We start from the raw sequence: 22,634 nt of genomic DNA on the forward strand, positions 1-22,634 counted from the left end.
TTTTTTTCCTGTTTGTTTTTTTGTTGAATGTGTATTCGGGGGTTCTGCAGGTGACACCTCTCTGTCTGAACACGGTGATTGCCTTGGCAACGGGCAGTTGCAGGGGCAGTCTGTAAACACCATGTATTGTTCTGTGATGTATAAATGCGTAGGCTTCAAGGAGCTCCTGAACATTTACCTGACGAAGGAGGAAGCCTCCGAAAGCTTGTGAATTTAAAATAAAATTGCTGGACTATAACTTGGTGTTGTAAAATTGTTTACAACAATTTACAAACTCATCCTACAAGTCTCTCATCTTTATTAGAGAGGCAGTTTCAATTACAGCAATGGTGTTGGTGACATACTGAAGAATGCTGATTATCACATCATTGCTGGGTTATTTGCTTAAGGGCTAGAATGTGGTTCTATGTCTCTGGGAGCTTAAATTACATGGGGGTGATTTTAAACCCCAAGAACGGGTGGGTTGGGAGTTGAAAATAGTTGTTTTTTGGGTCGCAACCGCAACCGGCTTTATTTCCCGTTTTAACACTGGCGCATAAAAGTACAGGCTTCCCACTGGGAATGCAAAGTCCGAAAATTTTGCGGTTGCGACCCAAAAAAACAATTATTTGCATCTCCCACCCGCCTCCATCCTACCAGTTCTTGGGGTTTAAAATCACCTCCATCGAGAGGGTTGCTCATTCAAACTTTATTCAACTAATTAACAGGGGTGTCCAGCTATATTTATTCCTCAACCAACATCACCAAAAACAGATTATCTGGTCATTATCACATTGCTGTTTGTGGGACCTTGCTGTGTGCAAATTGGCTGCCGTTTTTCCCACATTATAACGGTGACTACATTTCAAAAGTACTTGATTGGCTATAAAGCCCTTTGGGACATCCTGGGGTCTTGAAAGGCACTATATAAATGCAAGTCTTACTTTCTTTTCTTTCTTTAACTTATGTCCTCCAAACATTTTGGCTAAATTAAGTTTTATTGTATACTGTCCATTTGAGTGACATTTTCTGGTAACGTATTCTACAAGGATGTTATCATTTGGTGAAAAAAAAATTCACCTGACGTCCCGTCTATTTTTATTTTGTGTCTCCTGGTGTTCGAACTCTTGCTATAGACAACAATTTGCCTGAATCAAGAAATTTGTTAAAAAGAAAATAAAGAAAAAAGTTCTACATTGGTTGTTTGGTTGTTGTCTTAACTCTGTTATTTTTATTGGTGCAAGGATCAGTAGGGTTTGAACAAACTTATCTTCACCTTTTTTGTAGTTACCTTATATCAAATTTCAAGTAGTTTTGTGTGCTTCTGAGTCTTTTAATAATACTGTATTTTTTTTATCAGTCAATAGAAATGAAACATGAGAACTCTAGAAAGAAACCTAATGAAAGATAAAATAACAAGCCCTTTGGTGGCTCAGTGGGTAAATTCGCTGCTTGGTATGAACCCATATAGATCAGGAAGATCCTTGGTTCAATACTAAGTTAAATGATCACAGTGAGGGAAGTGATATGTTAACTGATCTCAGTCAAAGAGGGGATGTGTTGGCTGATTTCATTCAGGGAAGTGGTGGCTCTCAGTGCCCTTATGTTTGTGGACAGCTGGTTGATGATAGAGTGGGATAGCTCCCCTTTCTCCCACCCCCAACAGATAAATAGTTTGTCATGCTCAAAGTCTATGATCACATAGAACTGCATTCCATGCCAAAGACAGCATTTACAAGCATGATCTTTAACATTAAAAACAATTAAATAAAAGATTTATTTGAGACAAACAAATTAGCCTGTACATGTTTAATTCTGCCTATGCTGTCTCTATTAAAAATTAAAATGGGCATGCAGCATTGTTTTAAATAGTGTGCTCCTGGCACAGTAAGATAGAGGGCCAGATGGTACTGTGAACGGCGAACGAACGGCACTTGCCCACAGACTTTCTATGGGGTTTTGGATGGCAAGTTGCTGTCAGTCAAACATCCAAACAGCGCGGTGCCCTCTACAGGGCATCTGGGGCCTGTGTGAACAGGGCAAGCAACTGTGTATCTCCTTAACCAATTAGATTGAAGAATCGTTAATAAGCAGTGCAGAGTCTGAACCAGGAAGTGTAAGTTAGAATAGTGAATTTAATGTCAAATCAGGTACAGAAAGCAAAGTAAAGAGGGGGAAAGAAAGACAGGATTAAGAGAGAGAGAGAGAGAGAGATAAAAGAGACAGAAAGAAAAAGTTTTTAAAAACTTACTTAATGTTTAAAAAAATCTCCAACAATAATTAAAAGCTGAAGGAATGAGACTCCAAACTTGTAAAAGATAATTTTCAGTTGCAGAGAGGTTTGGCAGTAATTGAGACTTACCACGCCGTTAAAAGGTACTTAGACTGGAATGGGCAAGCCCTACCTTTTTGTGGTGAGTTTAGTTGGTGATGTCAGTGCAGGAACTTCATGCCGTTCAATACATTTGAATGGGGAGCCAGACGGCGAGATGCCGTTTTCGCACAGCTTACGGAGGGGCAGCACATCTCGGACAGCGACTTTTGGATCTTCATGTTTAACTGCGCATGTGCGATTGCCAGAAGTTGCTGTCCAATTTATGCATAAATAACGGTGAGCACTGTTAGCCTCACCGTTATTTTTACAGCAAAATCCAGCCCAAAGTGTTCTGTAAAGTAATAAGTGACATAATGTGCTAAGACACTTCAAATGATCAATACAGAGAAACCTTGTTTTTAGAACCACGGTTGTATAAGAATTATATGAAAATTGTGTTGTCCTAAATTCTTCTGAGCAGTACCTCCTAGAGCATTTTCATTTCATTTCCTCAATGTTTCCCTCAATTTTTTTTTCTGCAGCTCTTTATTTCTTGGCACAAATTGCATTTCAAAAAACACAGAGTTTGTCAGGTCTGAAATCTTCCTCGTCGTGTCTAGTTTCGGATAAATTTCATTTTGCTCTTTATCCTCTGGTGATTTCTGGATTGTTTGGTCCCAGGAAAGCTGCTGTCGTATGCAGTGACAGTAGGCTCTCTTCTTTAGCTACTCTTCTGTGGTAAATGCGTTGCTGTACAAAGCCAGCTAATTCATGGTCAGGTACTTTTCTTTTTCCATTTCATCAGCATTTGATATGGGGTTTTGTTTCTAGGTGATTCAGATCTGAGGGGGGGAGAGAGAAGAGCAAAACTGACAAACAGGAAAGACTGAAATGACTGACATCCTTCATTAACGTAAATGTTCTTGTAATATATTGTATTTTCTGATACAAACATCTGGCATTGCTGTACAATAGTACCAGTCAGAGTAAGCCTTCAGATCAAAGGTCTCTTTTCACTACCTTCCATACGATATTTGATTAGTGCATACCCCTGCTTTATGCTTGGTTGGATTTACCTCTATTAAACTCCCATAGGATCTCTTTTCTGATACTCTTTAATCAAAAATGTTTTTTTTGTAAGCTTGTTTGCGTTCAATGTGTTCTACTTATTTTATTGTATTTATGATAGAATTTCTCGGAGTTTAAATTAATTTTTAACTTTTTTGGTGATTATGCCTACTTCTCTGCCATTGTACAGTAGCCAATTGTTCTTACCGACAGTAGGTACAGGATAAAGAAATAATTCTTTCAATGTATCTTGCTTTATATGTCCACTCTCAGAACTCCTTTACCTACATTATCATAATGTTAAAAAAAAACCACGGAAATCATACCTGACACAGGATGCTGGTGAAGTGTTTTTGTTTTGCTTGTAAGAGTGAACTTCCACTTTATATTTCAGTTCTTTGTTCTGTTTAAAGATAAAGTAAGTCATTTGTTACATGTAAATATTTCAGTATTCTATTACTAAATCAAAATTGTTTCAGTGGTTATGAAGTCCTCAACCTGTTACATTTAGTCAGGTCCATAATTTGTGTTAACATTTAATCATGACCCTTGGCAGCGTATAGAGAGAAATAAAAAAGATAATGCTGGGTATCAGAATAAGAAAAGGGGAAGGAAGTTGTGCTTGAGGGCTTTTATTTTTGGAAAAGGGGTGACTTCAAGATAACTTTATTGAAGTTTTCAGGATTCTTAAAGAAATTGACAAAATTGATACAGAAAATTGTTCATTAGGTTAATTTGATGCTAAAAATTAGCAAGTTATGAATAAGAAGGTTAGTAAGGTGGGACCTTTACACCCAAAAATAATAGAATTGTGGAATACATTACCAGGAAGGCCACCAAAATGGGAAGTATAAATGGGCTCAAGACTACAACATAATGAAACACCATGCATGAATAAACTGATAAGGGTAAAATTGAAACTAAAGCAAAAGGCATACTCTAAGAACATAGACAATAAAGGAGAAGATGACAAAAGGGAATACAAAGAGGTTAGTAAAGAAGTCAAAAAAACAATTAGGAGAGCAAAGAGGAACTATGGGATTAAATTATCAAGGAATATAAAAAGAAATAAAGTATTCTACAGACATATAAATAACAAAAGAAAAATCAGAATAGGGATAGGGCCACTAAGATAAACTCACAGGTAACAACAGCGAAATGGAAAAAATATTGAACAGTTACTTTGCCTCTGAATTTACCACCTTCTCTGGCAAGAAAGCGGGACGTGTGTCTGGGTGATATACCTGTCATGGTTGAATAGCTGCCAGTGTGTGTGGCCTGTGAGTTGTGGGTCTATGGCTTGCAACAGTGGTAATATGTAAGGATGAGAGGAAGCATCTGATTGGAAAAGTTGAGTACCGATGGAAAGAGTTTGTTGGTATGTAGGTGATGGGGGTGTGGTGTGTGGAGCAGTGGATGCAGCTAATGGTGAAGTTGGTAGGAGACGGCACTTGACAGTTGACCTCACTCACCTTGACCACTCGTGTCAAAGCATTAAACTTCTTTTTGCACTGCATCCATGTGCACCTGGCATTGACTTCATCCCCCGCTGCCTCCCACTGCCTTTTGGGTATATGTCTGGACGGCCTCTTGTCTCCCCCCACCCCACCCCCCGCTGCGGATATAGGATGTCCTTCCTTCTATCCACCTCTTGCCCCAAGGCCTCTAATGCATCAGCAGAGAACATTGGTGCATGCACTCTCGCAGGCCTGTTACAAACTCAGATCGGCAGATTGGTGAGGTCTGGCATGCAGATTGGAGGATGTGGTATGTAGTGGTGCGCAACTTTTATTCAATGTTTTAACATAACTCATCAGTGTGTAATCATAGGGACCTGTGTCTGTGTTTTATGTGTGCGATGTTTGATCTCCGTTTAGACTCCGTGCAGATAGCAGACTGTTATTTCCAGCAAATAACAGGTACCAGCTACCTTTAAGAGATTTCTAACAGACCGCCTGCTAAGAGTTTGGAGCGACCCCTGCTGGTGGAAAATGCGAATTGCATGGAATCCTCATTTAATGCTGATTTCCAATGCAGATTGCAGGTGAGTCCTCAGGCCTGACGAAAGTCTCGTCCTGCCTGCGCAGGGGCCATTGGGCGCGGGGTAATAACGGATTGCGCTACCCCGCCTCTATGACCATGCAACGAGGAAAGACTGTAATAGTTGTTTGACATTCCCATTTGGCATAATAGAGGCCCAATGATTTGGGCAAAACCACCATACTTCCCCATATGAGAGGAAAGGCATCTCAAACGTGATTTGACCTTGATCACAATATCCGTTTTTAACTTTTTGAAAGGCTGACAACAGAACTCTTTCATTGCTTCTAAAATTTTTCAATTTAAATTTTTTTTCTGAAAAGAGCTGAAGCCAGTTCAGACCCCTTCACTAAGAAGGCCCATTATACGTCCCTTAGTAATGAGAGAGAAACCCAAATTTTTGACAGGAAACCATACTAAACAGAAAGTTAATTCCCATACCGCCACCATCAGGGATATGATCCCTATGAGAAAGAGCTACAGAGTATGATTCCTACAATTTTAGAGATTAAGAGGTTAATAAATAAAGAACATTTGCACCTAATATAACAGAAAATGAATTATCCAAGTCTATTTCCATCACACTCCTTAAAAACCTGAACAGTGTTGGCTTTGCTTAGTTAGGAACATAGGAATAGCTAGACGAAAAAAGCAAAGGTCCATCGAATTCGCCTTCTACCATCCTGTTGGCGCATGACACAATTATAATGGAGTGCAATCGATTTTTTAGTTCCATGTGCTTGTAATTTACAAAACTAAATAAGCACCTCTGCTTCAAGTATGTATACTTGTTCCCTCAGTGTCAATATGATTTGATCCTGTTTTGTCAATTCCACTTTTAAGTTTTCAATCTGTGAGAGGAAACAAAAAAAATGCATTACGTGAAAGACAGTGGTACAAGACATTGCACATTCCTCCTTTACAGGTGAGGAAGGCCTTTACAATTCCTAGGTCTTCCACACTCTTCAAATAAAACCAATCAACACATCATAACCTGTGGGCTATCCAATGGTCAGTATTGGCTAATACAGAACGGAACTGTTCATGGATGCCTGGTTAGTCAGAATGCCCGTCTTAACATAATAACATAGTAATGTTAGGAACAGGAGTAGACCATTCAGCCCCTCGGGCCTGCTCCGCCATTCAATTAGAGCATGCTACTATGCTGCGGGTATGGTAGCCTAGTGCTCATGTTACTGGATTAATAACATAGCCTGGACTAATAATCTGGGATCATGAGGTCAAATCCCGCCACGGCAGCTGGGGATTTTAAATTCAATTAACTAAATAAAAATCTGTAATTAAAAAAAACTAGTATCAGTAATGATGGCCATAAAGCTACCAGATTGTTGTAAAAACCCATCTGGTTCACTAATGCCCTTTAGGGAAGGAAACCTGCCATCCTTACCCGGTCTGGCCTATATGTGACTCCAGACCCACAGCAATGTGGTTGATTCTTAATTGCCCTCTGAAATGGCCTAGCAAGCCACTCAGTTCTATAATCTCGGTACAAAAAATCATTATAAGAATAAAACCGGATGGACCACTAGGCACTGGACACAACAAAGGCAAACCAAACCCAGTCGACGCTGCAAAGTTCTCCTCGCTAAAATCTGGGGCCTTGTGCCAAAATTGGGAGAGCTGTCCCGCAGACTATTCAAGTAACAGCCTGACATAGCCATACTCACAGAATCATATCTTTCAGCCAACGTCCCAGACTCTTCCATCACCATCCCTGGGTATGTCCTGTCCCACCGGCAGGAAAAACCCACCAGAGGTGGTGGTACAGTGATATACAGTCAGGAGGGAGTGGCCCTGGGAGTCCTCAACATTGACTCCGGAACCCATGAAATCTCATGGCATCACGTCAAACCTGGGCAAGGAAACTGCTTGATGATTACCACCTACTGCCCTCCCTCAGCTGATGAATCAGTCCTCCTCCATGTTGAGCACCACTTGGAGGAAGCAAGGGCACGGAATGTACTCTGGGTGGGGGACTTCAATGTCCATCATCAAGAGTGGCTCGGTAGCACCACTACTGACCGAGCTGGCCGAGTCCTGAAGGACATAGCTGCCAGACTGGGCCTGCGGCAGGTGATGAGCGAACCAACACGAGGGAAAACCTACCTAACCTCGTCCTCGCCAATCTACCTGTTGCAGATGCACCTGTCCATGACAGTATTGGTAGGAGTGATCACCGCACAGTCCTCATGGAGACGAACTCCCGTTTTCACACTGAGGACACCATCCAACGTGATGTGTGGCACTACCACCGTGCTAAATGGGATACATTCAGAACAGATCTAGCAGCTCAAAACTGGACATCCATGAGGCGCTGTGGGCCATCAGCAGCAGCGGAGTTGTATTCCAGCATAATCTATAACTTCATGGCCTGGCAAATTCCTCACTCTACCATCACCAACAAGCCAGGGGATCAACCCTGGTTCAATGAGGAGTGTAGAAGAGCATGCCAGGAGCAGAACCAGGCGTACCTAAAAATGAGTTGCCAACCTGGTGAAGCTGCAACTCAGGACTACATGCATGCTAAATAGCGGAAGCAACATGCTATAGACAGAGCTAAACAATTCCACAACCAATGGATCAGATCAAAGCTCTGCAGTCCTGCCACATCCAGTTGTGAATGGTGGTAGACAATTAAACAACTAACGGGAGGAGGAGGCTCTGAAAACAATCCTATCCTCAATGATGGCAGAGTCCAGCACATAAGTGCAAAAGACAAGGCTGAAGCGTTTGCAACCATCTTCAGCCAGAAGTGCTGAGTGGATGATACATCTCAGCCTCCTCCTGATATCCCCATCATCACAGAAGCCAGTCTTCAGCCAATTCAATTCACTCCACGTGATATCAAAAAACAGCCGAATGCACTGGATACAGCAAAGGCTATGGGCCCCGATAACATCCCGGCTGCTGTGCTGAAGATTTGTGCTCCAGAACTAGCTGCGCCTCTAGCCAAACTGTTCCAGTACAGCTACAACACTGGCATCTACCCGACAATGTGGAAAATTGCCCAGGTGTGCCATGTCCACAAAAAGCAGGACAAATCCAATCCAGTCAATTATCCCCCCATCAGCATACTCTCAATCATCAGCAAAGTGATGGAAGGTGTCGTCGATAGTGCTATCAAGCGGCACTTACTCACCAATAACCTGCTCACCGATGCTCAGTTTGGGTTCTGCCAGGGCCACTCAGCTCCAGACCTCATTATACCATTGGTCCAAACATGGACAAAACAGCTGAATTCTAGAGGTGAGGTAAGAGTGACTGCCCTTGACATCAAGTGACCGAGTGTGGCACCAAGGAGCACTAGTAAAATTGAAGCTAATGGGAATCAGGGGGAAAACTCTCCAGTGGCTGGTGTCATACCTAGCACAAAGGAAGATGGTAGTGGTTGTTGGAGGCCAATCATCTCAGCCCCAGGACATTGCTGCAGGAGTTCCTCAAGGCAATGTCCTAGGCCCAACCATCTTCAGCTGCTTTATCAATGACCTTCCCCCCAACATAAGGTCAGAAATGGGGATGTTCGCTGATGATTGCACAGTGTTCAGTTCCATTTGCAACCTCTCAGATAATGAAGCAATCAATGCCCACATGCAACAAGACCTGGACAACATCCAGGCTTGGGCTGATAAATGGCAATTAACATTCGAGCCAGACAAGTGCCAGGCAATGACCATCTCCAACAAGAGAGAGTCTAACCACTTCCCTTGATATTCAACGGCATTACCATCGCCGAATCCCCCACCATCAACATCCTGGAGGTCACCATTGACCAGAAACTTAACTGGACCAGCCACATAAATACTGTGGCTACAAGAGCAGGTCAGAGGCTGGGTATTCTGCGGCGAGTGACTCACCTCCTGACTCCCCAAAGCCTTTCCACCATCTACAAGGCACAAGTCATGAATGTGATGGAATACTCTCCACTTGCCTGGATGAGTGCAGCTCCAACAACACTCAAGAAGCTCGACATCATCCAGGACAAAGCAGCCCGCTTGATTGGCACCCCATCCACCACCCTAAACATTCACTCCCTTCACCACCAGCGCACCGTGCCTGCAGTGTGTACCATCCACAGGATGCACCGCAGCAACTCGCCAAGGCTTCTTCGACAGCACCTCCCAAACCCGCGACCTCCACCACCTAGAAGGACAAGGGCAGCACGCACACGGGAACAACACCACCTGCACGTTCCCCTCCAAGTCACACGCCATCCTGACATGGAAATATATCGCCGTTCCTTCATCGTTGATGGGTCAAAATCCTGCAACTCCCTTCTGCCAGGACCATTCAGCTCCAGACCTCATTATACCATTGGTCCAAAAATGGACAAAAGAGCTGAATTCTAGAGGTGAGGTGAGAGTGTCTGCCCCTGACATCAAGTGACCGAGTGTCGCATCAAGGATCTGCACCTCAACTCCATTCACCCACTGTAGCTCCATATCCTTTGATACCCTTGATCTATCTATCTATCAATATTTATTCAGTGCTCAAACATTCTAAATGTAAAATAAATGGTGTTGTCTCGAACAAAAACACAAAATGCTGGAAACACTGAGCATCTGTGGAGAGAACAGGTAAGTTAACGCTTCAGGCATGGATCCTTCGTTGAGATGCATGTGGGTTTGGAATTTGATGAATAAACACATAAATTACAGTATCTAGCCTGTGAGTAAATTTAATCAAACTTTCTGGTTGTGCCATATAATGAAAACAGTGCCAAACAGTTGGATAAATGGTCCACAGCATTCCTTACCGCTAAATGCAACCCTACTATTAGAGGCTTGCTCAATTACCCTAGTGTCTGAGTACTCATAGGATATTACCACCATTCAGAAATGAGATAAACACGCATAATAATGTTTTCTTAAGCGAAAAGATTGGATAACAAGAACATTTTTTCCTAACCTCTCTCATGAAGATGTTGACTCTTGCTGGGTTCTATGTATGGCTGTCAGCAGCCCTCTGGCACCTTGCCCATTTCTTCACGTATGAGTTTAGGCACTGAGTGCTAGCAGGCTATTCAGCCATAGCAACATCTCAGCTTCCGTCCAAACTGAGGTTAGCTAACTCAGCAAAGACTGGGGATTGAACCTGGCACCTTACTAATTGGTATGACTTAGTACCACAAGTGAGTGGTACATTTACCCACTGACCCATCAGAAGAGCTAGATAGCAGCAACAATTTGATTGTTATTGAGGTATTGAATACTTTGCTATATTATGGACTTTACTGATGTTCTACACTAACTTCATGCTCTGTGTCTCACCGTGTTTATTACACTGTACAAGTTTCGATGTTGATGGGAAACAACGCTGTCCAGGTGAAAGATCTTTTCCTGAAGAGTAGGAACCTCCAACTGAAGATCCTGAAACCTGTTAACAAATACATTTGGGTTCATTTGATCAATATCAACTTTACAAAAAAAAATTGTTTCCCATTGCAGGCCCTTTCTACCCTGGAATTACCAAAAAAAAAACTGAAGACAGTGTGACAGAAATACATGATTATTTAAAAAAGGAATGAATCCTGGGAATGTTCCTCAACATTTCTCACTTTGCATATTAAAGCTGCCTGTGAGTGAAAGGCGGGAAGATGACCTGTTTTTGTCCCTTTAATAAACTTCAAACCAAATGGTTTTCCCAACCACTTAAAAAAAAGTTTGCATTTAAATTTGTAGAAAGCAAAACATGAGAGACAGAAATTTCAGGTACATGGCTATTTTTAAAGATATGTAAGGTGCAGGTTATTTAGAAACTGGTGTGCTCTATAGTGAAATACAGCGTGAAGTGCAATGTGTGTTCATGCTGAAGCAAAGTGCAGGACGAATCCATTTCCACTAATTATCAACAAGTTACTACATTTGAGCAGTGGATTGTTGAACTTGAGAAGCACCTTGATGTTTACGCAGTACACAAGTTGAAGAAAAAGCTAGGAAAGAGGATCGATGAGGAAGTGAAGGACACAGGTTTAAGGTAATTGGCAAAAGAACCAGAGAGGAGTTTTTTTTACAGAGATCGATAGATTTCTAGTTATTAAAGGCATCAAGGGATATGGGGATAGTGCAGGAAAATGGCATTGAGGTAGAAGATCAGCCATGATCTTGTTGAACGGATGGCCTACTCCTGCTCCTATTTCTTATGTTCTTATGTTATGATCTTGAATGCACCACTTGAAAGGGTGGTGAAAGCAGATTCAGTAATAACTTTCAAAAGGGAATTGAATAAACACTTGAAGGGGAAAAATCTGCAGGGCTATTGGGAAAGAGCAGGGAGTGAGACTAATTGGATAACTCTTTAAAACAGCCAGCAAAATGGGCCAAATGGCTTTCTTCTGGGCTGTACGATTCTATGATTCTAGGTTTGTGGGTGTGAATTAAAGTCCAGACAGTATGTTGTCTCCTTAGTGCCAAGGTGAAGAACATCAAGGAGCATGCATTAAAACCTTTGGGAGGGTTGTGTGAGCAGCTAGATGGTAGTCCATATGAGACCCAATGATTTTGGTAGGACTGAGGAAGAGTTCTTGCATAGGAATATAACAACAACTTGCATTTAAAAAGCACCTTTAACGTAGTAAAATGCCCCAAGGCGCTTCACAGGAGCGTTATAAAACAAAATTTGACACAAAGCCACATAAGGAGATATTAGGACAGGTGACCAAAAGCTTGGTCAAAGAGGTAAGTTTTAAGGAGTGCCTTAAAGGAGGAGAGAGAGGGAGAGAGGCAGAGAGATTTAGGGAGGGAATTCCAGAGCTTAGGGCCTAGGCAGCTGAAGGCAAGGCTAACAATGGTGGAACGATTAAAATTGGGGATGCGCAAGAGAATTGGAGGAGCGCAGAGATCTCGGAGGGTTGTAGGGCTGGAGGACGTTACAGAGCTAGGAAGGGATGAGGCTATGGAGGGATTTGAAAACAAGGATGGGAATTTTAAAAGCAAGGCGTTCCCAGACCAGGAGCCAATGTCGGTCAGCGAGCACAGGGGTGATGGGTGAACAGGATTTGATGTGAGTTAGGATACGGGCAGCAAAGTTTTGAATGAGCTCAAGTTTAGGGAGGGTGCAAGGTGGGAGGCCAGCTGGGAAAGCATTGGAATAGTTGAGTCTGGAGGTAACAAGGGCATGGATGAGGGTTTCAGCAGCTGATGAGCTGAGACAGGGGTGGAGACGGGCGATATTACGAAAGTGGATGTAGGCGGTCCTGGTGAGACTTAGGAAAAAGCTCAAGGCTAGTATTCTTGCAATGTTTATATGCAAAGCATTACAAATAAAGTTGTGGACTGAGAGGCACTAATTACAGTGTGTGTGGGGCGTGGGGGGAGGGGTGGCGGTGAGTGGCAGTGATGTAGGTGTGGGGATGGCCTTAGTGAGGTGTTCGTCATCATCGTGGGCCATCCCCAAGCCTCCACTACTCGCCTTCAAACAGCCACCCAACCTCAAACAGACCATCATTCGCAGCAAATTACCCAGCTTTCAGGAGAACAGCGTCCACGACACCACACAACCCTGCAACGGCAACCTCTGCAAGACATGCCAGATCATTGACACGGATACCACCATCACACGAGAGGACACCACCCACCAGGTACATGGTTCATACTCCTGTGACTTGCCCAACGTTGTCTACCTCATACGTTGCAGGAAAGGATGCCCCGGAGCATGGTACATTGGCGAGACCATGCAGACACTGCGACAATGGATGAACGGACACCGCGCAACAATCTCCAGACAGGAGGGTTCCCTCCCAGTCGGGGAACACTTCAGCAGTCAAGGACATTCAGCCACCGATCTTCGGGTCAGCGTTCTCCAAGGCGGCCTTCGAGACACACGACAACGCAAAATCGTCAAGCAGAAGTTGATAGCCAAGTTCCGCACCCATGAGGACGGCCTCAACCGGGATCTTGGGTTCATGTCACGCTACACGTAACCCCACCAGCAAAAAGGGAAAAAAAAAGTTATGTGTTTTAATATTCTCTCTCTCTCTGCCATTTGGGTCTCTTTCTTTCTGTCTGTGTAATTGACACAATGTATATCCAGTGTACTGGGACGTGCTGTTCTCCGTGACTGGCCTGTTTGAACAACAACGACACCTTTTGATTGGTGTGATGCTGTCCCAGCCTAATATAAGATATGCGATTTGAGAACCTTCCACTCATTCACCTGACGAAGGGGATAATCTCCGAAAGCTTGTGATTTTAAAATAAATTTGTTGGACTATAACCTGGTGTTGTAAGATTCCTTACATTTGTCCAGTGGATTTGTTAGACAAGACCTCAGCTGACAAATAGCACCCTGTTTCATTTGTTTTTTGTGCATAAAACGGGGGAAAATCACCAATTTCGCGGGGCTATGTCCCGCTCCCCAAGGACGCCCGAAATATGTCCGATCCAATATTAGATCGGGCGATATTCAAGAGTCCCTGGCGGCCACCTAAATTTGGCATTGGGCTCCTTGCACATGTTAATGAAGGGGCTAACATCTGTTTCAGGACCACTCTCCTAAATTGCACTAGTTTTCACTGGCTTCTTTTCAAAAGTGAGCTGGATGAGTTCCTGACTGAGGCCAACATCGTTATGTATAAAAGGTAGGTGGTGTACTGAGGGATATGTCTCCCAGTCACTGCCATCACCTGTGGTCTCGCCTTTGGGATCGAAGAGGAATTTTCTGGAGTTTTTTTTCCCTAAAGTGTTCTAGGATTTTACTCTGTTTTTTTTCCCTCTCCCAGGATACTGTATGGCTGGCTTGTAGAGAGGGGAGGGGTCGGTGTCCATAAATTGCATCATGACATTATGGGATTACTTGATGGACCAGATGATCTTTTCCATTCTTTCTATTTTTATGTTATATGTAATTGAATATGTAACTACAGTACAAATATTAATAAATTGACCTGCAGTAGGTGAGAAGCATGCCATTTATTTATTTATGCACTCATATGTCTTAAATTAAATTTTGTAAAGGCACTGAGTGGAGGAGGGAAGTGAAGAGAGAAATTGTGACAGATAGAGACAATGTGAGGCGTCCAGAAAAAGAGTCGCAGATAGAGATATTCAGAAAAAGTGTGGAAGAATGATACAGAGATTGCAAGAGTGGGAAAAGCAAAAAGACAAAGGGAGCAATGTTCACTTTCACCGCTTGCGTGATAACTGGCAGAGCAGCAGCTCGCGTGGCCATTATAGAACCCAACCAATTTCAATGCAAATTATAATCGGGCAAGTTCTATAAAGGGTTGCCAATCCATTCCGCCAGTTCACCACCCAAGTGGTGAAGGTGAAAATGACCCCCATAGAGAGGGAGATGAAAAGTATTAGACCGTGGAAGACAAGCTGAAACATTGATGAAGATCTGTCAGTGAAGTAAATTTCCTACCTCTTTGAGTTGTCTGGAACATCCATAGAAATCGACTTTCTCCATTCCATCTCTTTTTCCACAGACTGTTTCCTTTCTATTAACTCTTTCTTCTCCTACAAAAAGATTTGAATTACTACTAGTAAGAATCCTTTAAAAATATTTCAAAAATTATAGAGCTAACATTGATTTTCATATGGATATAAGATGGGAGTGAGAAAACATCATTCAGTCTGTCCTCCTTGCTCCTTTGTTTAGGCCCTTACTCAAGATCCGCAGGAGGTTTGAATTTCCTCTAGAAGTACATTAGTTAACATGTTCCCATAAACTTCCTTTGTAAGCTATTTTAATACAGATGTTAACACATAAAACAGGTTAATGGCTGTGTTAAAATAGAACACAAAGGAATTCTATGTGAATGTGCTAACCTATGCACTACCAGAGGAAATTAAACCCCAAAATTGTGTTCATATTGATTCTTTCTCAGGCTTTAGTACACCATAAATGATACAATAATAGATGTTTATGTGTAATTTCATTATTGCCATTAGGATTTCAGTAAAAGGTGAGATTTTTGTACAACATCCACTAAAACAGTGAAAAACATTCAGGGGTACGATTATAGATCCTGAGAAAGATTTTCCTATTCTTGTGCCTGGGTGTATTGGATAACCTGGGCACAACGTGTAGAGGAAAATGCTCACGAATGGAAAATTGGGCAGGCTCTGTTACTGGCACATGATCCTCCCTGCCCAATATTCCTCTATGCATTGCACCTGGGCAAACTAATACACACAGTTGCAATAACAGAAAAGTATATCCCCTTGTCCTTCCAAACATGGTTTGTGTCCCATTATGAGCAATATAGCAAGTTTATATGATTAATTGGATGTCTAACAAAAGTGAAAACCCATCACCATATTTAATACGCGGTGCAACAAAGGTTCACTAGATTGATTCCTGGGTTGAAAGGGTTGTCCTATGAGGAGAGATTGAGTAGACTGGGCCCATATTCTCTGGAGTTTAGAAGAATGAGAGGTGATCTCATTGAAACATATAAAATTCTTAGAGGGCTCGACAGGGTAAATGCTGAGAGGCTGTTTCCTCGGTCTGGAGAGTCTAGAAGTAGAGAGCATAGTCTCAGGATAAGGGGTCGGCCAATTAGGACTGAGGTGAGGAGAAATTTCTTCACTCAGAAGGTTGTGAAGCTTTGGAATTCTCCACCCCAGAGGGCTGTGGATGCTCAGTCGTTGAGTATATTCAAGGCTGAGATTGATAGATTTTTGGACTCTAAGGGAATCTAGGGATTTGGGGATTGGGCGGGAAAGTGGGGTTGAGGTCAAAGATCAGCCTTGATCTTATTGAATGGCGGAGCAGGCTCGAGGGGCTGTATGGGCTACTCCTGCTCCTATTTCTTATATTCTTATATTCCTTGGAGAAATCCACACAGGTAGAGTTTCTCTTTGCACAATTTCTCTCCAAAGGGTCAAGCCCCACTTACCCAAGTCTAGAGAGATTAGGGAGAGCCAGGGATTAAGGACCCCCAAGTGCACTGGTAAGCTTCCCATTGCTTGTCCAGAAAGGACCACTCTATCCATAGGGCAATGCCTTTGACAGCTATCTGGAGCCAAGCAGGAAGAATCCCAAGCCATGCTGATAGGTCTAACTGTGCTGGTTATCATCATCTCTTCTGGAATATCGTGAAGCTGCCTGCATCCAGGCTTAATCACTCGGCATATCATCTTGCAACCACCTTATCCCCAAAAAGACGTCTCTTACCTCTGCCTGAGGATAGTTATTAAACAACTTCCTATCATTCAGATTGATTCTCATCAGATGGACAACAGGTGCCAGGCACAACTCATGAACAGCATTGCCATCTTTCTCATTGTATGCCACAAGTTGAACCTGCACTTGAACTTCTGCTGTCACTGAGGAAAGATGAAAAAAAGGCCAAACTGTTCTTTACCCCTTTTCAGTGCAGTTCCCAAGGACTGTGTCTAGGCTGAAGTTGACAGGACTCCTATATGAATCAATATTGAGATAGAAGAAGCTAGCAGCACTTTTTGAAGATTTTTGAAGATGGTTCTGCAGCCCCATGGATCCCCTGAAAATGTTCCTTCTCCCGGTCAATTTGTGCCCCAGTTGCATTCGAAATGGCGTGGATGCCCACCGGAAATATTTCAAGTCGCCTTCGGGTCAGTGATATTGTACTGAGCAAGTGGAATTTATGCTCCACCCCAGAACTACGCCTTAAGGTCTCCCCAGGAAATTTCAGGACCCCGTTGTCAGCAAATTTGAGGGTTGACATGTTATAATTCATGTCTAAAGGTAATGGAATTTCAACCTTCAGGCTCATTTCTTTTACCTTTTCCATCCTTTCTATTAGCTTTTCCAGCTCTGTGGCTCTGTTCTGTTTCTGCTGAAGTTTCAATGCCATCTTATTGAAATTATCCACACTTCTCTCCAAATTTTGCTCCTGCTCCTCAGCAAAAATCTGAAAAGGAAGTGAAACATTTTTTGAGGTTATGCTCACATCAAAATTGATTCATGTTTTTTTAATTGCAACTAACCGATTCCTCCTACAACCTGTAAGCTAAACTCTTTGCTTAAAAAATACAAATCAGCAAACCTGCCATTGTATAATCTCTTTGGTTGTTTGGTTTTGGAGGCTTCTGGCTGGTATTGTTCCCATAGTTTTAAATCACCTTACAACACCCACAATGTCGTCAATGAGCTGACAGGCAGGCCACCTGCTCCCAGGCCTCTGCCAATGCCACTGTTGAGAAGGTCCATAGGAGGTGATGGACTCTACAACTTTCCATCCTCCATGTAGACAGTACCTGGACTCCAGCACATCGTTCCCTGATGGTCTGCTGGACAACAGAAACGTACCAAAGTGGATCACATGTTATCCTATAAAGCCACGCGTGCAATCCTGGCAAATGCTTGTGTTACCCATTCTGTCTGTGCCTTTTAAGAACATAAGAAATAGGAGCAGGAGTAGGCCAATCGGCCCCTCGAGTCTGCTCCGCCATTCAATAAGATCATGGCTGATCTGATCCTAACCTCAAATCTAAATTCACGTCCAATTTCCTGCCCGCTCCCCGTAACCCCTAATTCCCTTTACTTCTAGGAAACTGTCTATTTCTGTTTTAAATTTATTTAATGATGTAGCTTCCACAGCTTCCTGGGGCAGCAAATTCCACAGACCTACCACCCTCTGAGTGAAGAAGTTTCTCCTCATCTCAGTTTTGAAAGAGCAGCCCCTTATTCTAAGATTACGCCCCCTAGTTCTAGTTTCACCCATCCTTGGGAACATCCTTACCGCATCCACCCGATCAAGCCCCTTCACAATCTTATATGTTTCAATAAGATCGCCTCTCATTCTTCTGAACTCCAATGAGTAGAGTCCCAATCTACTCAACCTCTCCGCATATGTCCACCCCCTCATCCCCGGGATTAACCGAGTGAACCTTCTTTGTACCGCCTCGAGAGCAAGTATGTCTTTTCTTAAGTATGGACACCAAAACTGTATGCAGTATTCCAGGTGCGGTCTCACCAATACCTTATGTAACTGCAGCAATACCTCCCTGTTTTTATATTCTATCCCCCTAGCAATAAAAGCCAACATTCCGTTGGCCTTCTTGATCACCTGCTGCACCTGCAAACTAACTTTTTGATTTTCTTGCACTAGGACCCCCAGATCCCTTTGTACTGCAGTAGTTTCCAGTTTCTCGCCATTAAGATAATAACTTGCTCTCCGATTTTTCCTGCCAAAGTGCATAACCTCACATTTTCCAATATTGTATTGCATCTGCCAAATCTTCGCCCACTCACCCAGCCTGTCTATATCCCCTTGTAGGTTTTTTATGTCCTCCTCACTTTCTACTTTCCCTCCCATCTTTGTGTCATCTGCAAATTTTGATATGTTGCACTCGGTCCCCTCCTCCAAATCATTAATATAGATTGTAAAGAGTTGGAGACCCAGCACCGACCCCTGCGGAACACCACTGGCTACAGGTTGCCCGTCCGAGAATGTACCATTTATCCTAACTCTCTGCTTCCTGTTAGATAACCAATTCTCCACCCATGCCAGAATATTACCCCCAATCCAGTGATTCTTTATCTTGAGCAATAATCTTTTATGTGGCACCTTGTCGAATGCCTTCTGGAAGTCCAAATACACTACGTCCACTGGTTCCCCTTTATCCACCCTGTACGTTATATCCTCGAAGAACTCAAGCAAATTTGTCAGACATGACTTCCCCTTTGTAAAGCCATGCTGACTTTGTCCTATTAAATTATGTTTATCCAAATGTTCTGCTACTGTCTCCTTAATAATAGACTCCAAAATTTTACCCACCACAGATGTTAAGCTAACTGGTCTATAATTTCCAGCCTTCTGCCTACTACCTTTTTTAAATAAGGGTGTTACATTGGCAGTTTTCCAATCTGCCGGGACCTTTGCCGAGTCCAGAGAATTTTGGAAAATTATTACCAAAGCATCCACAATTCCTACTGCCACTTCCCTCAAGACCCTAGGATGTAAGCCATCAGGTCCAGGGGATTTATCCGCCTTGAGTCCCATTAATTTACTGAGTACCAATTCCTTAGTGATTTTAATTGTATTTAGCTCCTCCCCCCCTAGAGCCCCCTGTTTGTCCAGTGTTGGGATATTCTTAGTGTCCTCTACCGTAAAGACTGAAACAAATTATTTGTTCAGCATTTTTGCCATCTCCATGTTTCCCACCATTAATTTCCCGGTCTCATCCTCTAAAGGACCTACGTTTGCCTTAGCCACCCTTTTTCTTTTTATATAACTGTAGAAACTCTTGCTATCTGTTTTTATATTTTTTGCTAATTTATTTTCATAATCTATCTTCCCTTTCTTAATCAATCCTTTCGTTACTTTTTGCTGTCTTTTGAAGACTTCCCAATCTTCTATCCTCCCACTAAGTTTGGCTACCTTATATGTCCTTGTTTTTAGTCGCATACTATCCTTAATTTCTTTACTTAGCCACGGATGGCTAAGTAATAATTTGTTCCATTGATGTTTAAACGCACTGACCTGTAGATTGCACTTCTCTTGTTCATGCTGTTGTCTTAGTTCATCCATCTGCTTTTGATAACGCTCGTAGAGTTTGTGTGAGGCATTTCGAATCGCTGCAGCACCTGCTTCTTGAGTGGCCTCCAACTAATGACAAGAGGTGAAGTAATTGAACATAAGAACCTAAGAGTTTTTAAGAGCAGGAAAAGGCCTTTAAGCCCAACAATCCTACCTTTTAAAACAAAATTCAATCCCAACTACCCACCTTCTCACCATGTCCCTCAATCCCCCTGGGTGATGGATGCTAGTGCTGAGAAATAGAACATTTTCTATTTTTGAGCACTCTTTGTCAGCATCAACATGCATGATATACCACCCTCTACTGTGCCCTAACCATGTTTATCAGTCACTTCTACACATGTGTGACATTCTTCATTTCCCTCATTAGCTGCCCTCTGGCCTCTCTAAGTGAGATTGCAATTAAGTGCCGATTAATGCTGAATCAGGAGCAGTTCTGTGCATATGGCCATAAGTAACTGGGTTGAGACTGCCCAAACCCATTTCACGTAGGTCTCACACAGCTGACAGACAAGAAGATTTTCATTCCTTCACCAGGCCTGCTTCATGGTGGCCTTGGGGCTTTTGGGGAAAAGTTGCCCCCTCCTTGTCTTCACTTCCTCCACTAGGACATCCAGGGAGGTATCTGAAAAGCAGAGTGGCAGCCCTTTGACTCATCTGCCCCCTGAAAATGTGTACCACAGTTATGCAATGAAAAATGAAAGCAGGGAATCTTGTATAAAAAGGTGCATCTCCACTTTAGGTAAGCATCGGGAGTTGCACACACGATGTGAGCGGGCAGGCTGAATCACCACGCGATCGGGAGACCAGCCCGTCAATCTTATTAAAATGAGGCCTGGGAGTTAAAATGCCACAACGCATGATGCGCACCCCACCCCCTGAACGCAAGACCTGTGCCCCAGGTTAAAATTGAGGCTAACGTGTTGGTGAATAAGCAAAAAAAAAAGATTGTAAATGTTTAGTAGTGAAGCCAGTAGCCTTTAATCAGTATACCTTAGTGAACCAAACAAAAAGAGTTCCTGACATCACTGTGTGGTGTTAGAAAATCAATTTTTTAAATGCAGATCATGATTGTGTGTTTAGAGCCGTGGGCGGAATGCTCTACTGATTCATAATGAGTCAGAGGATAATTTTGTCAGGTTTGAAACTTAAAATTGGTTCTGATGAACCACAGGACTTCAAAATGGATATATTTAATCAAGAACAGACACCTGGGAGAAGATTCTGACTTCAAGGGACTTTCACTGGGACCACTACCTTCAGTTACAACCTATTGCGCAGCCAGAAGTTAATTATTTAGAACTGGTTCTTGGGTTTGGAAGATTACTGAAATCAATATTTCATCATTTGAAAAAAATGCAATTTTTCTTGCCATCTGCAAGCTTCAGTGACGTCCAAAAATATTCAGAGCAGTTAGAAGCTGCAGCATTAAATGATAACTGTATCAATGCTGGTCTCTAACATTACAGGTTATACTGAAGTGCTTTTTGGTCACACAAATCGTGAACAGCTGACCCCAGCAGATCAACCAGACTGGCCTCACTTTATATTCACAGTGAGCTGCAGCCAGCAGCTCACTGACTGTCGGGAGCAAGAAATATTGTGCAGCTGCATTGGAATGGGAGCACACGACACTGCAGAAGGAAGGAGATAAAAATGTGTTTTTTGCTGGGACACAAAAGTTGGTGTTTTGGCAAACAGTGAGGAAGATTGGAAAGGCTTCAAGAGAACATGCAAGTTAATGTTTCGACTGTGCAAACTCTTTGTCAGAACCCAGTTCAGGAACCCAGCTCTGACAAAGAGTTCGCACACTTGAAACATTAACTTGTTTGTTCTCTCCATAGGTGCTAAGTTTGCTTTGTTCAGGTAAACATGAATGGATTAGTAGAATGGGCAAACAGGTGACAGGTGCAATTTAATGTGGAGAAGTGTAAGATAATATACTTTGGAAAAGCAAAGAATGGGAATCCTACGATGAATGGAAAAAGTGTGGAACCACAGCGGTCCAGAAATTCAGGTACACCCATTTTTGGGGTGCAGGGTTCAAGCCCTGTGACTAAATGGTGAGGCCAGAGGTGTCCCCGATATTAGGCCTTCGGCCTCCTTATAATGGAGCTGGCGAGGCACAACAGCCAGACAAGCGAAGAGGAGTGCAAAATCGGATTGGGACCGGGGGTCTGGGATCAGGGTCAGGCCAAGGGTCAGAGTTGGGGCTGGAGATCTGGAAATGTGCGCGAGCTTCCTGCCCGCCATATTGGAGGAATGGTAGGCCAGATAGCACCCGGTAAATGGGCGCTGTGAGGCCGGATTTATAGGCCAGTGAGTGCAGATTGATAAAACCATAGAAATGGACAATAGTATTTTGGATTTTATAAATAGGGGCGTAGAGTACAAGAGCAAAGATATAGGGGTCATTTATAACCCCACCTGCACGGTGGAATAGACAGTCAAAATGAAGTAAGTTACTTACCCGCTCAGATGCCAATCATTTCCGATATTAACTAGCAGAGTTTTGTAGCACCCACCTAAAGCAGGCGGGAGCCTCACAGATTTATGCACATTGGAGTCCCTGAGGCAGTTTTAAGTGGGGGCTGAATGAGGAAGCCGTAGTGTCTTTCCCACTAGGCAGAAGCAAAAGCACAGAGCTGGAGCACAGAGGTTGGTAAAGACAGAGTGAACTTCTAACGGAGTGAATTGCTAACAGAGTGAGGACTTTCAACTGGGAATTTGGAGAGTGTGGGAATT

General features: G+C 42.9%; 1 protein-coding gene across 2 annotated transcripts in view; it reads right to left on the reverse strand.

Moving 5' to 3' along the window:
* Positions 1 to 266: 266 nt before the first annotated feature.
* LOC137324784 (coiled-coil domain-containing protein 68-like) overlaps positions 267 to 22,634 on the reverse strand; it is a 50,177-nt gene continuing 27,809 nt past the window's right edge. For both annotated transcript variants that reach the window (XM_067989524.1, XM_067989573.1), the window contains exons 5-11: positions 19,833 to 19,958; positions 17,130 to 17,258; positions 14,783 to 14,877; positions 10,690 to 10,795; positions 6,169 to 6,252; positions 3,688 to 3,764; positions 267 to 3,135 (exon numbers count right to left, since the gene is read on the reverse strand). In XM_067989524.1, the coding sequence (XP_067845625.1) occupies positions 3,069 to 3,135; positions 3,688 to 3,764; positions 6,169 to 6,252; positions 10,690 to 10,795; positions 14,783 to 14,877; positions 17,130 to 17,258; positions 19,833 to 19,958 (684 nt within the window). In that variant the 3' untranslated portion in view covers positions 267 to 3,068. The remainder of the gene's footprint in view (positions 3,136 to 3,687; positions 3,765 to 6,168; positions 6,253 to 10,689; positions 10,796 to 14,782; positions 14,878 to 17,129; positions 17,259 to 19,832; positions 19,959 to 22,634) is intronic.

The sequence above is a fragment of the Heptranchias perlo genome, chromosome 1 (assembly GCF_035084215.1).
Source record: "Heptranchias perlo isolate sHepPer1 chromosome 1, sHepPer1.hap1, whole genome shotgun sequence".
NCBI lineage: Eukaryota > Metazoa > Chordata > Chondrichthyes > Hexanchiformes > Hexanchidae > Heptranchias > Heptranchias perlo.